General features: G+C 34.6%; 1 protein-coding gene and 1 long non-coding RNA gene across 2 annotated transcripts; both read left to right on the top strand.

The window, feature by feature from the left end:
• Window positions 1-517: 517 nt before the first annotated feature.
• LOC145563792 (uncharacterized) lies at window positions 518-2,795 on the top strand. The gene is made up of 3 exons (XR_014094608.1): window positions 518-810; window positions 1,517-1,658; window positions 2,638-2,795. It is a non-coding gene; the product is annotated as an uncharacterized LOC145563792 (long non-coding RNA).
• A 7,331-nt stretch (window positions 2,796-10,126) lies between these two features.
• LOC145565047 (uncharacterized) lies at window positions 10,127-13,557 on the top strand. Its single transcript, XM_081625160.1, has 4 exons — window positions 10,127-10,559; window positions 10,664-11,672; window positions 12,442-12,676; window positions 13,060-13,557. Exons 1-4 carry the CDS (start codon window positions 10,127-10,129, stop codon window positions 13,555-13,557), a joined length of 2,175 nt encoding a protein of 724 aa, XP_081481286.1.
• Window positions 13,558-16,032: the final 2,475 nt, after the last annotated feature.

Below are 16,032 nucleotides of genomic sequence, written 5' to 3'. Positions count from 1 at the left end.
CACGTATGGCTCTATGGCAGTAAAATAGTGTAGTTTTCATAGAATCAAAGATACGTACGTATAGCTGAATGTGTTTTCTGATTACTTGCTTATTTTTAGAGTTGCTTACTAACATTCATTTTTCCCGACTTCAACATTTAGAAAAAATTGTTTGATTATTGTTGCAGCTAGTGACATTCCAGTCTTGAAAGAGGTTGAAGAATTTATGGACCCTGCTACTTTCAATGTTGTTAGATTGTCTCTATCAGCTGTTCCCTTTCTACCAGCTACATTAGGAGCAAGAAATGATGCTCACATTTGTAAGGCAGGGGCTGAATTTGGTTTATGGGTCAGTTTAGCTTATCTTTTTTTTTTTCAGGTTGGAGATCTTTTTAACTTTCTGAGTGCGATTTTATTTGGTGTCCATATGTTGAAGACTCGGCAAATTTCAAGAACCACCAGAAAGGAGAACTTCATACCACTCCTTGGAATTGAGGTTAGAAGCCTTGAAGAAAATTTCAACTTTTACGTTTGGGCTTGAGTGTTTCAATTCCTACTTTCCTAGGCATCCAAATTTTAATAAAATGCAACTTTTTTTTTTTTTTTTATTGCAAGTGTTGATATCTTTGCCTGTTCTCTGAGCAGTTCTGAGGTTTCATCCAGGTATGTGTTGTTGCAGTCTCATCAATCACCTGGTTCTTATTCGAAGGCTGGTTTGGTGAAAGTCATAGACCTTGGACATGGGAATTGTTTTGGGCTTCATGGGTCTCGTTTCCTTGGATACCAGCAATATACACAGGAGTGTTCTCCGGAATATGCTTATGGGTAGAGGTACTTTTCTCTTAATTATGTGAGCCTTCTTTCTTCCCCCTCCCCCCTCGTGATTGCTAATTATTAAATCTTAATCTGTCATCTTATTTCTCATTAGGTTCTTTCTCTCCTTTTTTTTTTTTTTTTTTTGCTTGCTAAATTTTAATGAGCAAATTTTTTTTTTTAAGAGTGCAGTATGGTAGCGAGATAACATGCAGATTACGTGTTGAATTAAAGTAATGTTGTGAACATTGGCATAAATAGAAACTTAAGCATTTTGAGTGCTGGATCTATTGAAACTTGAGTAAATAGATGGATTAATTAAGTTCAAAAGACTGAATCTTCGTATTTGCATTAACTAAAGGCTAGTCTCTAGTTACAATCACGGCTAGTATTAGTTTGTATAGGCATTATAAGGACCCAAACAAATAAAAGATACATCTCAAAACTAATTCTTTCTACTGCCTTTATACTTCTTCCCTAATTTCCAACTTACAAGCCCTATACTGTGTATCAGCAGTCAAAGTGGAAGTTGGAAATCTTGAATTGGGAAATGATACGTCATATGTGGAATATAATTTAGATGTATAATGAACTATTGAGCATACCATTTGTTGTCACAAGTAAAACAGCTATGAATATGGAGTATTGTTGACCATATAGGAATTATTGTCGTTCAGGATTATTATATGTTGGCCATCATTTCTGAATGCACTTGGTTCTGCAGATGGCTGCAGTGCAGGAAGTATCAGCAACTGAAGGAGCTATTATTTACGGACTGGAACCAATTTGGGGAGCTGGCTTTGCTTGGTTCCTTCTTGGTGAAAGATGGGGTATTTATGGATGGATTGGTGCTGCTCTTGTCCTTGGTAATAAAACACTTTTATTACTAATTGAATTTCAAATGCATTGTTGTTTTTTGGGAATCAATCATTGGCTCTCTCAGTTGAATGCATTCTCCAAAGAAACCCTGGAAAGAAAAAGGCAGCAAATGTAACACCTATCTAGGCCTCTCTACTATGTATGCCTTGCTTATTTCTTCAAGCAATGACTCTGCAGTGTCAAGTTTAAGAATCCCGGGCAAAGATTGATATTCAAGTAAAAGGATCACATATGATTGACCAGACTTTTTTGTAGGAGACAACCCATTCTTTGCATGCTCTAGATCTCTGCCTCTATTTTTTTTTTTTTTTTATGGCGTTTAGTTATCCAGGAAGTTTGCTTGTGGAATGGGACATACCAAAAGCCATTATCTGGGTGCCACAAGCTCTGACAACTTCAAAACAGTAGTTAAATTTTAAAAATAGATTGAGCAAGCCTGAACCGCCTTTGGATTTGAGAAAAATAATTATTTCCCACTCAACAAAAGATGTGTTCCCCCTTTATCCTTACCAGCCTCAGTTGTAATCTGCACATTTGTTAAATATGCTTTACCAGAGATTCAGTAAGAATGAAAGGCTTGACTTGTCGAGTTTGCACCGAAAATCACATGTTTGTTGAGCTGTAGTCTGCCTGCATATATGAGAAATTTGCTAATCTTTTGGCTTAGTGGAGAATTTTTTTTTTTTTAATCAGTTTTTAGCGTTGTATCAAACAACGCTCTATCTCCAAGTTGGAGGTACCACTTTAAAGCTTTGATTTACTGTAACATGATATTTTTGGAGGGAATTTATGGTATTTGTAAAGAAAAAAAATAAAAGGCACAACATTTTCTACCAGAAAAGTGATAGTATTAACAATTACCAAAAAATCTGAGCAGATCAACTTGTACATAAATTTGCCTGCATCCGTTTCCTTGGTGGCTTCGCCTGTGCTGGTTGTGCTGATTGCAGTTCCTTTGTTATGCAGGTGGAAGCCTTATTGCCCAAACATTTGGATCTTTGCATCTACTGATTCTAGAGATTCTGAGCGGTGAACAAGAATCAGCATCGAGTTGAGTTGTTAAGGAGTGAATATCAGATCAACATGAAAAGTTGATAATGTGGCTACTTTTGTGCAATATTTGTATAAATGTCCTCGCGTCCCTCCCCATCTTTAGTTTTCTTAACATTGTTGATTTGTACATAAAATCTGGATATTGACAAGCCCTCTGGCATGGCCGTGTACATAATTATCTCAAACATAATCATATATTCATATGAAGTGTACGCTTACAGTAAGTCGTGTTGCAAGCACTCTTTTGATTTATAAGTTTGGCGTCTATTTCCAATATTTTCTGGTTGGTACTTTTGAATAATTACAATTTTGCAAGATGAAATAAAAAGGATAGAAACGAGAGGAAAATTATGCGAAGAACTACCATTTATATGACGAGTTTTGAGAACAACTACTATTTAAAACATTTTTTTTTTTAGAAAAAATTACCACAAAAACATAAAAAGTTTGAATAGTATTACCTTATCAAGTTTTTCGGCTAGAATCTTCGGCCGTGGAGCCCTAATCTCTTCATTTCAATCGATTCAGGGCGAGAGAAGAAGCAAAATTGTTTGGCAAACTCAATTGAAGATAATATATATATATATATATATATATATATATATATATATATAATTTGCCTTGTAATTGACACAATTTCTCAATTGAATCTTCAAATTAGGGTTAATGGTAAAAAAAAAACCTGAAATTGAGGGTTTCTGAAATAGGAGGATTTGAGGCAATTGTTCTGTATTATCCAATCTAGGGTTCATTATTCATTATTTGTTATGTATTTACAGCAATTAGTTGACTTCAACCATGAAGAGATTAGGGTTTTAATTTTTTTTAACATAAGCAAAAAGGGAAAAACGAAGATTAGCATTTATAAATAGAGGAGATGGAAATACTAATAGGTGGGCCCCACAGACAAAGATTCTAGCCGGAAAACTTGATAAGGTAGTGCTACTCAAACTTTTTATGTTTTTGTGTAGTTTGTTTAAAAAAAAAAAAGTTCTAAATGGTAGTTGTTCTCAAAACTCATCATTTAAATGATAGTTCTTTGCAAAATTACCCAAACGAGGGAAAGTGAATGGAAATCAGTCTTACCTTATTTTACACCTCCTATACAAGGCCTAAAACAGTAGCTTCTTTTGCTCTCCTCTTGCTTAAAAACCAATATTAGAGTCCGGTTGGCTAATACAAATCACTTGACCTAAACCCGAATTGTACATGTATGACATGATCTAAATTAGAATAAAAAAATGTGTTAAATATAAATTATTTTACTCCCTTTTTATTTTAATAAGTAATCCAAATTAGGGTATTGTGTGACCGGACTACCGGAGGAGCATACATTAGAAGATAGAGGGAAAATCTACTATTAAAATAGCGTTGTCATACGGGTTAGAATGTTGGGTATTGAAAGAAGGGAGTGGCATTGATGCTTATATTAAGATGGATTTGGAGGAACACGATATATAATATAATTAGAAGAAATATATTAAAAGGAAAATTGGAGTTGCAGACATGATAAATTGAGCGTGAACCGATTGTGTTGGTTTGAGCATATCAGACAAAAGTCGGAAGGTTATTGAGTGTGTCATCTAATATGAAACAAAGGAAGTACTATATAATATTGAACAAAAGAAAATGAGAGATGATTGATTTTCATTTGGTGTCTTGGTATATATAGGCAACTTACCTTAGCTTAAGGGCTTGCCTAGGATTGGGGGAGTGATTATTAGGGAGAAAATTCATGGAGTAACTGTCAATGGAGAAAAAGGTAGGGAAGAATGATTATAGGAGCTGCTTTTTAATGTAGGTTGGCTTAAGGGAATTATTTACCTGGGTAAAATTGTTTTTTGGGCATGAAATAAAAAAATCCACCAACAATAACAACCAAATTACAAAAATCTTCATAGCATAATTCTTCAGATTAATTAACAAAGGAAAATTCAAAAACACTGATAAATTCAGCGAAAATTCGACGAAAATTTCACAGAAAAATGCATAAATCAAACATTAAAGATGAAAATTAAGAAAAAGAAGAGAAATTAGAGAAGAAAAACCTAGAATAATTTACAATCGCACAAATTAAAGCAAAAAATCAGCACGTAAAGCTCTAGATCTGGAGCTTTGATGGTTGAATTCATCTATTAAAATGCCTTTCTAAGCTATTGAATTGGAGATGGCGAGAACAGTGGTGAGAGAATAACAGAGGTGACTGGAGCCGACGAAGGAACGACGGCTGGCGAAGGAACGACGGCTGGCGAAGTAACGATGGCGACAGAAGTTAAGAACAAAATGGTTGGGAATGGCGTGGAGAGGGAATGATCAAATTACTTTGGTGAAAATGTAGAGGGTGATTTTTACGCTAGGGGGGAGTGTGGGTAATGCATTAACCTCAAATGGAGGGTAAAAATTTCAGGCCCGAAATTATACTCTCATTCCAGGCATGTACAAATTTTTACCTACACCCCACGGCAGGGAACCCTGCCTGCACCCCCCCCCCCCACGACCTTCCGCGCGTGCCCCGCCCCCCCCCCCCCCCCCCCCCCCCTTTTCATTTATGAATTCCTTGTAAATTTTTATAACATGTTCATTTCTGTATTGGTGAATGTTTATTTTTATAATAAGGAGTTTTTGTTCAAATTAATACATTTTCAGAATTGAACTTTCTATAAATAAAAATGATAGAGCAAATTTATTTATAAGGATTACTGCGTTCATACTATTTTTATTATAAAAAGTATTGAATTATCAAATGTTCATTTTTGTTTATTCGTGTTGCAACAGATATTCATTTTTGTTTCATCAAATGTTCATTTCAAAAAGCTATGTGTAAGTTTCATAGTAAGATGTATGCAAATACATACGTCTTAGAATTCTATTTATTTAAGTAAAAAAAATTTAAAAAATAATGCCCAATATAAAATAAATTTAATTTAATTACAATAATAACGCATTTCTATACAGCTATACTATTACATGTAATTGTTTCATATACATGAAAGTGAACCAAATGTACATATGTGCCTTGTTAAATGAACATTCTTTGTTACATTTTGTATAACAAAGTGTGTGTGTGTGTGTGTGTTTGTGTGTGTGTATGTATGTATGTATGTATGTATGTATAAATAAATAAATAAATATATATATATATATATATATATATATATATATATATATATATATATATATATATATATATATATATATATATATATATACCCTCCTTGTTGCACCTTTAGTTATATATTTGTGTGTTTTCCATGAAAAATATAATCTGAGCACAATATATATGTCGCCTTCAACTTCCTTACTTGATTATCCTTGTACAATAAGAGATCAATTAAGTTTTCCAAAAAAATAACAACACATTCCAAACAAAAGTACATGAAATATAAGTATTCAAAATTGAACATTTACGCATGAATAACAATTACGAATTCAAAAATGAACACACTATAAAGATATAAAATCTTTCAATATACGTATAAAATCTAAATGAACATATATTAAATTCTAAATGAACATTTATTGATATGAAAAAGAACATACATCAAAATCCAAATGAATATCTATTAATATGTAGATGACTGTAGGCACATAAAATTTATATAAGTGCCACATAGGATCTTATACCAGTCAAAAGTCAAAATATTGACTTAGGTTTATTTGACTGTTAATAAAATTTAATTATTTTGGGTGAAATATATTAAATTAGCTCATTTTAATTATTTTTATTCGTTTGTTTATTTAATAGTGAAAACCTATTAAAATGGGTTAAATTATTGTAAATGAATCATGATTATTTAGTCAAAAGCCCAATACATATCAAACCCTAGAAGTGACACACTCTATAAATAGATCTCTCTCTAATTTATTTGGGAGGGGAGAAAAACCTAGAGTAAACAAGGGGATCAAAATACAGAGAAAGCCTCTCATATAATCAAAACCTTTCTGGAGAAAACATCTCATCAAATACTCTAAACTTCTCCAAAGAAATCCTCTCAAAACCTAGAATAAGAACAACAAGAATTTGACATGCCGTTCTACTCTAGAAGATCACCCGTGGAAGAGATCAAGCCTCAACGGCCTTCAATATGAAGGAAAGAAGGAATTCAAATCATCAAGAACACCAGTTCAACCTCTACATCAAATAGTCTTGATCGAGATCAAGCCTCATTGGCCCTCAATCAACAATTCAAGTCAAAGGTCTACGCCAAATATCTTTGATAGAAATCAAGCCTCAATCAAGAACCCAAGTCAAAGTTCTACATCAATTGTCTTCGATTGAGATCAAGGCTCGACGACCCTCAATCAAGGCAACTCAGCCTGTGAAACAAGTCAAAGATAAAGTGGAGATCGAATCAGAGGAGTAAATTAGAGATTATACCCAAAATTATCAAATTAATAAAATTAACATTTTGTTGCATTTGTTTTGAATCTATATTTTGCAGATTTAAAATTTGCGTTTACAATGACCATTAATAATAATTCAATATGTCAAATTACAACTTAATATATATTGATATTATATGTGGATGAAATACCATAAGATTATATTATATTTTAAAATAGAATCATCAAAGGTCTATGATGAATGAACATTATGTGATTTATTGTTGAATATTTTTTAACATGTGAATGAACATACGTTAATATATGTGTGAATATACACGTATTCAAATGAACATCTATGTATCAAATTTGAATAAACATCTATCAATATTAGAGTTAAAATGTATGTAGTATAATATTCAAATGACGCTCATAAGCATGTATTAATTTAATACAAAACTAGGGTAATATTCTCTCAAATTGTGATTGTCATTTTATAAAATATAAATGTTCATTATCCTTAATTATAATGATTTCCACTTAAATGGAAAAAGGACCACATTAATATATTTGCTCCGTTGTTTATCGTAGTTGTTGGCTGTGCCAGCAAGACATTGAAGTTCCTAAGCCACTGTACATCTGGATGTCGAGTGCTTCCTTTCCTAGTTAGAGTCCTTCTTGCTTCCCTGGCCTGAGCATCTGCTAGTTGCAGCTTGTGTCTTGGCACATGAATCAATTTGTAGCCCTCCAAGTGTTGTAGCAAGTCCCTGCAATCATGTATAGGTAAAAACCCTCATCAATGGGGGTGTCAGCAACCACTACTAAAATTCGGTGATTTTACAACCGTTTCATTGCGACTTTCATAAAAACAGTCGCAACTCTTATTAATTATGACCGTTACATAGCCTGTTGTAATATTCATTAATTGCGACCGTTTTTTATTTTTTAGCGGCCGTTGTACCGGTCGTTAAAATTATGTCATTTTTTTTTTAAAATTATTACGATCGGTCTGCCTGTCGTAGAACTGGTCGTAGATTTTCTTAAAAAAAAATTAAACAAAGTCGAGGTTGTTTTCTTAAAGAAGGGGAAAGGGGAAAGAAGAAATATAGAAGAAGGGGAAAGAGGGAAACATCGAAGAGAGAGGCGAAAGCGGTCGCTAACTCCGGCCGTTCTTCCCACCAACGAGCTTTCTCCGGCCGGCGACGCTACACATCGGTATGTCATCTTAATATTTTTTTTTTAATTTCGTTACTTTGTGCGAAAACCCTAACTTTGGGTCGCAAATCAACCCCCCACGCAGGACCACTGTCGTCGGATTCCCCTCCTGCCTGTCCCTCCTTTGTTTTCCGACGCCAGTACCTAGGTAAGTCGCTGCAATTTTTTTTCTTTTTTTGAAATTTAGTTAATTTGGGCGAAAACCCTAAATTTGGGTCACAAATCAACCCCTTCGCAGGCCTACTGTCGCCGGATTCCTCTTCTATCCGTCCCTCCTCCGTTTTCCGTCGACTAAACCCAGGTAATTTGGTTGTTTTTTTTATTTTTTTTATTTTCGTTAATTCGGCCGAAACAGCCAACTGTGGGTCACAAATTAACCCCCTTTGCAGCACCACCGTAGCCGGATTCCTCTTGTTCCCGTCCCTCCTCCTTTTTCCGTCGCCGCCACCAGGTAAGTCGTGTGTAGTTATTTATTTTTTTTAATTTTAAAGTTTTTCTAAATACCCTAACTAAAAGTGTAACACCACCGTATACCAGGACCACCTTCGTCGCCGCCTCTGCTTTTCCGGTCAACTCCTCCACTGTGTGTTTTCTCCCCTTCTTATTTAGCTACTTCCTATACTTGTGCAATTTGATTAATATTTATGTTATTTGTTCATGGAGTTGTGATATATATTTTAAAGCATAGCATCTTTATTAGTTGCATTTTGATTTTAGTTTATTAGCGTTGCTTTACTTTGTGAATGTGCTACTTGTTTAAGCGGGTTTTCCTGAAGTGATTCTTAAATGGTTTGTTTCCATTATCAAGAGGTTTGCTATTAATAGCTTGGTTCATTGTTGGATTTTTTACGCTTTGTTATGCGTAGGCTTGAACTTTGATGTGTTTTGATTGGAATAGAAATTTATTTGGCTTTATGTCCAATGTAGGACTATTGGTTGGTATGAACTCATGTGTTGGATGATTTTCATTTTCGTTTAAAAAAAAAAATTCTTATAGAATTGTTTTAGCTTATCGAAATTAATTACATGATGATAAACCTTGATTAAAATGGAGAAATGTGAAGTGGGGACAAATCTATACTAATATTTAAAAAAAGGAAGATTTTGTCTTCTTATGCCGCTTGTCATTACTTTATTTGTTCATAATATTTAATTAAGAACCGTTTATATTTTAATATTTATGGTTCTTTTTTTTTATTAATTTTTTTTTTAAATATGAATGTTTATATGAGGGGTTGTGATAATCTTTTGAACATTAATTTGTATTATGGTTAATATGACTTGTAAATTATTAATTTTGTTTTTTCATTTAATTTTTTTCGTGAAGGGTTACATTAGGTTTTTTTTTATTTTTATATTTGTTATCAAACTCCCATCGTTGTTAACTATACAAATCATAATGCTTTTTTAATTTTATTAATGTTACATCAATTTACTTTGAAATTGGAAAAACATAATTTATTAGTTTAAGTTATAAATAATTTAAGCAATATTGTAAATTATAATAAGTATTTTAGAAAACATTATAAAAATTATAAATATTTCTCAAATAATTTGGTAAAAAGTTCACCCGTGCATTGAGCGGGATAAATACTAATTTTTATAGTTAATGGTCAACATTACTTGTGAGACCAACAGTAATTTTGATGAGTAAAAAGTTAGAAGCTTGTGAAATCAACATATGTTTAAATCTCTTAATAAAGAACAGTACTTGTGAAATCAACTTTCCCGTTTAAGTCATGATAAGGACCTTCGGATATCATTTTGATTCTAATTGTTTCTTATTCCATGATTTTAATGAATACAAGTTCAATGTGAATGATTAATGTGATTTGTTTTTCATAGTGTTGTAGAATTTTTCACCATGAAAAGGAAAGAGCATCGGTGGATGTATGATAGATACGATGGTCGTAAACTTAGGCAAGAGTTTGTGGATGGTGTTGGACAATTCATACGGTTTTGTGAAGCTCATCCTGAGAGCCCGGGCATAGGTGAAGTAAGATGCCCTTGTCTGTTATGTAAGAATAGACGTCTTCATGATGCAAACACAGTAAAACTTCATTTGTACAAAAAGGGGTTTATATGTGATTACTATGAGTGGGTTTCTCATGGTGAAGGGTTCCCTACATCAAGTGTAGAGCAACCAAATCCTTACCGTGAAATGGTTCTCGATGCTCTTAGGAGTAATCATGAACCATCGGGTGACGATAGTATTAGTGGTTCAGATGAAGAGCCAAATGCTCAAGCAAAAGCATTTCAAGAGCTTTTAAAGGCTGCCGAGCAACCATTGTACGAAGGTAGCTCCATGTCTCTGCTAGAAATGGCATCTCGAATTGTATCTTTGAAGTCGGAATACAATTTTCCCCATAGAAGTGTTGATGGGTTTGCTTCATTACTGAAGAAGAGATTCCCGACAATAATAAGATGGGGAAAACATTCTATGATACAAAGAAGATTCTTAACGGACTTGAGCTTCCGCACGAGAAGATTCACGCATGCCCAAAGGGTTGTATGTTATTTTGGAAAGCTGATGCTGAGTTGGATAAGTGTAGAGTGTGCAAAAGGGACAGATACAAGAGGACTTCAAAGGGGTCATTGGTTCCAATAAAAGAACTCATCTATTTTCCCATCACTCCAAGGCTACAACTGTTGTTTGCAATAAAGAACATTGCGGAGGAAATGACCTGGCATTCCAAAAATCCAAGAGTCCAAGGTACAATAGCGCATCTTAGTGATAGTGAAGCTTGGAAGCACTTGGATAGATCCTTCCGCGATTTCGCATCTAAACCTAGAAATGTGAGACTTGGTATGTGTACCGATGGGTTTGCTCGAAATGGAAAGTTTGGGGGTCAGTACTCATGTTGGCTAGTCATTCTGACCTCTTATAACTTGCCTCCATCGATGTGCATGAAAAAACTATTTATGTTCCTTTCTTTGCTCGTTCCTGGTCCTAAAAATCCGAAGGGAAACTTGGATGTGTATATGCAACCGTTAATTAAAGAATTGAAACAACTGTGGGATGTTGATGCAACAACTTACGACATTTCGCAAAGAAAAAACTTCAATTTGCGTGCAGCAATCTTGTGGACTATAAGTGATTTCCTAGCCTATGGTATGCTTTCTAGATGGGCAACAGCCAGTAAAAAAGCATGCCCATATTGCTTGGACAAATCAAAATATTTTTGGCTTGAACATGGTGGTAAAATGTCATGGTTTGATTGTCACCGCCAATTTCTTCCACCCGAACATCCTTTTCGAAACAACAAAATTGCTTTTTGTAAGAATAAGGTTGAAAAAGGATCACCGCCTGACATAATGTCCGGCGATAAGCTATGGAAACAAGTTCAACACTTGGCTAAGGCAACAGATGGACTTGAAGCACTCGCAAGCTTGAAAAAGAAGAAACTAGGGTGGTTTAAACAAAGCATTCTTTAGGAGCTACCGTACTGGAAGACTCTTCTCCTCCGCCACAACCTCGATGTCATGCATATTGAAAAGAATTTCTTTGAACAACTAATTCACACAGTGATGGATGTGAAAAAACGTACTTCAGACACAGTTGCATCGACAAATGACATTGCCAAATATTGCAAATGACCACAACTTCATGTGACGGAGGATGCGAGAGGGAAAGACACGTTGCCCAAAGCCCCGTTCTCACTAGACAAGGCTCAAAAGAAAGTGTTATGCGAGTGGGTAAGGAACTTGAAATTTCCCGATGGCTATGCTTCCAATTTGACTAGATGTGTAGATTTACAAACATGCAAGCTTCATGGTTTAAAGAGCCACGACTGTCATGTCTTCATGGAGAGATTGTTGCCAGTTGCTTTGAAGCAATTGCTCCCGGTCCATGTTTGGAAAGCTATTACTGAGATTAGTCTTTTCTTCCGTGATCTTTGTTGTTCCACCATCAAATTGAGTGATATGGAAAGATTGGAACATAACATTACATAAATTCTTTGTAAGCTCAAGAAGATATTTCCACCAGCGTTCTTCAACTCTATGGAACACTTACTAGTTCACATGCCATATGAAGCTAGGTTATGTGGTCTTGTCCAATATCGTTGGATGTATCTGTTTAAAAGGTTTTGTTTCCTACAAACTCATGACTGCCATTTTCGTTTATACACCTATAGTTGTTTGCATAACATATAACTTATTCAATAATTTAAATTATAGGCTCCTTAATCATTTGAAATGTAAAATTGGCAATAAGGCCCGTGTTGAAGGTTCAATCTACAATGCATATCTAACGGAAGAGATAGGATACTTTTGCTCTAACTACTTCCAACAAGGAGTGGATACTAAAACACGTGACTTAGGTCGTAATGTTCATGATGATGTTGAAAGCACTTTAGATGATAGTGTTCCGGAACTGTTTAGGGTTGATCATGGACATGCTTCTACTGGTGGAGTGCGCCGCTTTTGGATGAGAATGAACTACAACATACTCATTTATATGTTTTGGGAAATAGCGGAATTCTTGAACCATATGAGAGGTATTAAATTTGTCTTTATCACACTCACTAAGATTTCATTGAATTTTGCAATGTATCCAATGTCGACCACCATCATTAATATTCTTTCTCTGGTTATATGTAAGGGGGTTTGAGGACCACATTGTTCTAATGCAACCTACTATTCGTAAAGAAGATGTGTGGATTAAACATGAAGCTAAATTCCTCGAGTGGTTTAGGTTGAAAGTGAGTGTGTTACGCATTTGAAATCAACACGTTTTCTTACTTTGTTGCTATAATTTCACGACATATATTAATTTAATATATGCCATATGAGCAGGTGATTCAAGACAAGCCAAATAATGAAATATTATTTGCTTTGGCAATGGGCCCGTCTAAGCGAGTGCGTACTTGGAGCCAATTCTATGTGAACGGATACAAATTCCAAACTTATGGCCATGGAAAACAAAAGTCAACCATGAATTATGGAGTAAGCACATCCAATGAAGATGGTGGAGATTATTTTGGTATTTTAGAGAATATCATCGAGTTGGAGTTCACTGGTGCACTAAGGACTTATAAGATTGTTCTCTTCAAGTGTAGTTGGATGGATTCCACTAGGGGTATGAACATTGATCAATACAAACTTGTAGAAGTCAATCATACTAAAAAATACCCCAAGTACAGCCCATTTGTGCTTTCTTACCAAGCTAACCAAGTCTACTACGCACCTTACCCAAGTCTGAAAAGAGATCAGGCTCAATGGTGGGCAGTGTTCAAGACAAAGGCAAGGTTTGTTGTTGATGCACCAGTTGACAAAGACTTTCTTAGTTTATAGTGAAAACAAAGAAAATGGGTAAGTTAGAAGGTCGCTAACAACGGGAACTGCGACTGCCTCCACCTGTCGCAAGAACAAATATTTTGCGACTGTTAAAGCCTATCGCAAAATGTTAGGAAATTGCGACCGTCCCTACCGGTCGCAATTTTAAAATATTGTGACCGTCCCTACCGGTCGCAATTTTAGAATATTACGACTGTTGCACCTGTCGTAAATATCTAATTACGACAACAAAGAAAACAGTCGTTGAAAATATAGAAAACGATCACAATAATATTTGCGATAAGTGGTCATAAATTTCTCTTTTTTGCGACCAATTAAATTACGACCGGCGAGTTGCGATGGGTTACGATCGCAATTACTATTTACAATCGTTTTCCTTATTTTCAACAACCGTTGTTGGCGGTCGCAAAAAACTGTTTTGTTAGTAGTGAACATTTATCCCTAGCACTGCTTTTTGGCAGTCAGAGAGGATAGTTACATCAGACTAGTTCCTAGTTTTGATCAAGTATAACCCAGACAAAATGACCATAGTCTCAGCTTGGAAGGAGTTGACGGAAGGGCAGTGAATAGCAATTCCTTCTACCCAAGAGTGTTGGTTTTCTATACAAATGCATGCTATACTAGCTGATAGAGAGTTCTCACGAAAGGATGCATCAACACACAGTTTCTTAGGTAAGAAAGGGATAGGTTGAGGGTGAAGGTGCAATTGTTTTGTAGTGGAGGGAGGGGTAAGAAAGGCTAGTTCATGGGCAAGCCAGCAGATATGTTTATAGCAGGTAATGGGAGGAATTGATTTCTGTTGGAAAATGCAGCTATTTCTTTTGTGCCAAAGCTTCTAGAGGCAGAGAGAAAAGGCAATTGACCAAGGGATGTTGAAGGTATGACAAGTGGTGGTATTTGAGAGATTTTCAGTCAGCCAAATCTCGAAGTCATAAGGTTACCATATGAACAACTATCACATGTAATTGACCATATATCCATATGAGATTGAACATATATTAAAATTCCAAATTGAAATGAATAGTTGCCAATATGTGTGATGATTGACCATGTACCTAAATAAGAATGAACGTGTATCAAAATTAAATGAACATTTTAGGTTATTAAAATGAAGGAGTATCAATAACCAAGTGTATAATTGTTAATATGTAATACACAAGTATATATCAATATCTAGATGAACATGCACACAACGTTATTTAAATGATCATATTTTAATATGAAAATGAACAATTATTAGAACTCAAATATGCATCTTTTATATTAGTATGTATTTAACGTCAAATAAAAATACAAATGAACATCATATTATCTTGAAATAATAAAACATCATATTATCTTACAGTGCACATTTGATTTCATATAAATAAATGAATGACAAGGGGGAAAACTAGGTCGTTGACTAATCTTCCCTAAGCCAAAAAAAATTTATAATCACTTAACAAACCTAAATACAAGTATAGAGGTAAGTCAAGGGTCGAACCACTAGGAACGGTTATGTTCAAGTGCTTTCAATTGTGTGCCTAAGCTAGGTCGAAGTCAAGGGTGAAGAGGTCACTAGACAACTACTAAAGCAAATAACCAAACAAATGAAACACTAGGTGTAGGCGTCGTTTGAAGTGCGCCTACGTAAGCATGTTGTGAATATGCTTGACACTCATAAGAAGTGGGACTGGACATAATACGATTAGGGACAATGAAATTAGGGAGCCGCCAACAAGTTTTTAAGGAACTTGTAAACCGTTCACGAATCATAAAAGGCAACCACGATAAAGGGACAACAAAAGGCAACAACGATTGACTCGTGAAGGTTACACCCCATTCATAATCTATGACATTACTAACTGCATATGGTTCGGAACCACGAAAGGAGGATCGGGGATGATGGTACAAAGTGAGTCATGGAGTCACATTCTCTAGTATTGGCCTCTACTCAATTCTTATAGTGAAAACATAATTCCTGCGATCTCAAAGGCATGCAAACAAAGATTCAATTTGCTCCAAACTATTATTAAGCTAAATTGGTTGAATATTAATGCAACATGTAATTCTAAATATTGTGATCACTTAAATTAACAACAAGATTAAAAAGGATCCTAAACCGGTTGTCCAAATTATTTTATTAGGCGTGATTTTCAATTACATATTCCCTTTAACATGCAATATGGTGATCATAATAACAATAGAATCAACATTAATATTGGAAGAAATTTAACAATAATATCGTTACTCAAATCAAATAATAATAAACCAAATCATGATACTAGCAATACTAAAATAAAATAAGTAATTAAATTAATTAATTACTCACATTTTACGAGCTCCTTTAAATTTCTACATCATGAATAAATTGTTAGTAATTTCAATAAAATATAAATCAAATGGAAATTAAATTAAATTAAAAAGTAGAGTTGATTTAGTCCAAACCCTCAGTTAACTCTACCTTTCACGCCTTGGTTTAAGGACGGAACC

This window comes from Chenopodium album, chromosome 10, assembly GCF_948465745.1.
Source record: "Chenopodium album chromosome 10, dcCheAlbu1.1, whole genome shotgun sequence".
Taxonomy (NCBI): Eukaryota; Viridiplantae; Streptophyta; class Magnoliopsida; order Caryophyllales; family Amaranthaceae; genus Chenopodium; species Chenopodium album.
This window is presented reverse-complemented; position numbering and strand designations above follow the sequence as displayed.

What these genes read in the sequence shown, in the direction of transcription:
- LOC145565047 (XM_081625160.1), top strand. Translation starts at nt 10,127, where the DNA reads ATGAAAAGGAAAGAGCATCGGTGGATGTATGATAGATACGATGGTCGT. An exon ending in CGAGCAACCATTGTACGAAG is followed by an intron (nt 10,560 to 10,663) that starts GTAGCTCCATGT and finishes TCATTACTGAAG; the next exon opens with AAGAGATTCCCGACAATAAT. An exon ending in TTGAAAAAGAAGAAACTAGG is followed by an intron (nt 11,673 to 12,441) that starts GTGGTTTAAACA and finishes TTTAAATTATAG; the next exon opens with GCTCCTTAATCATTTGAAAT.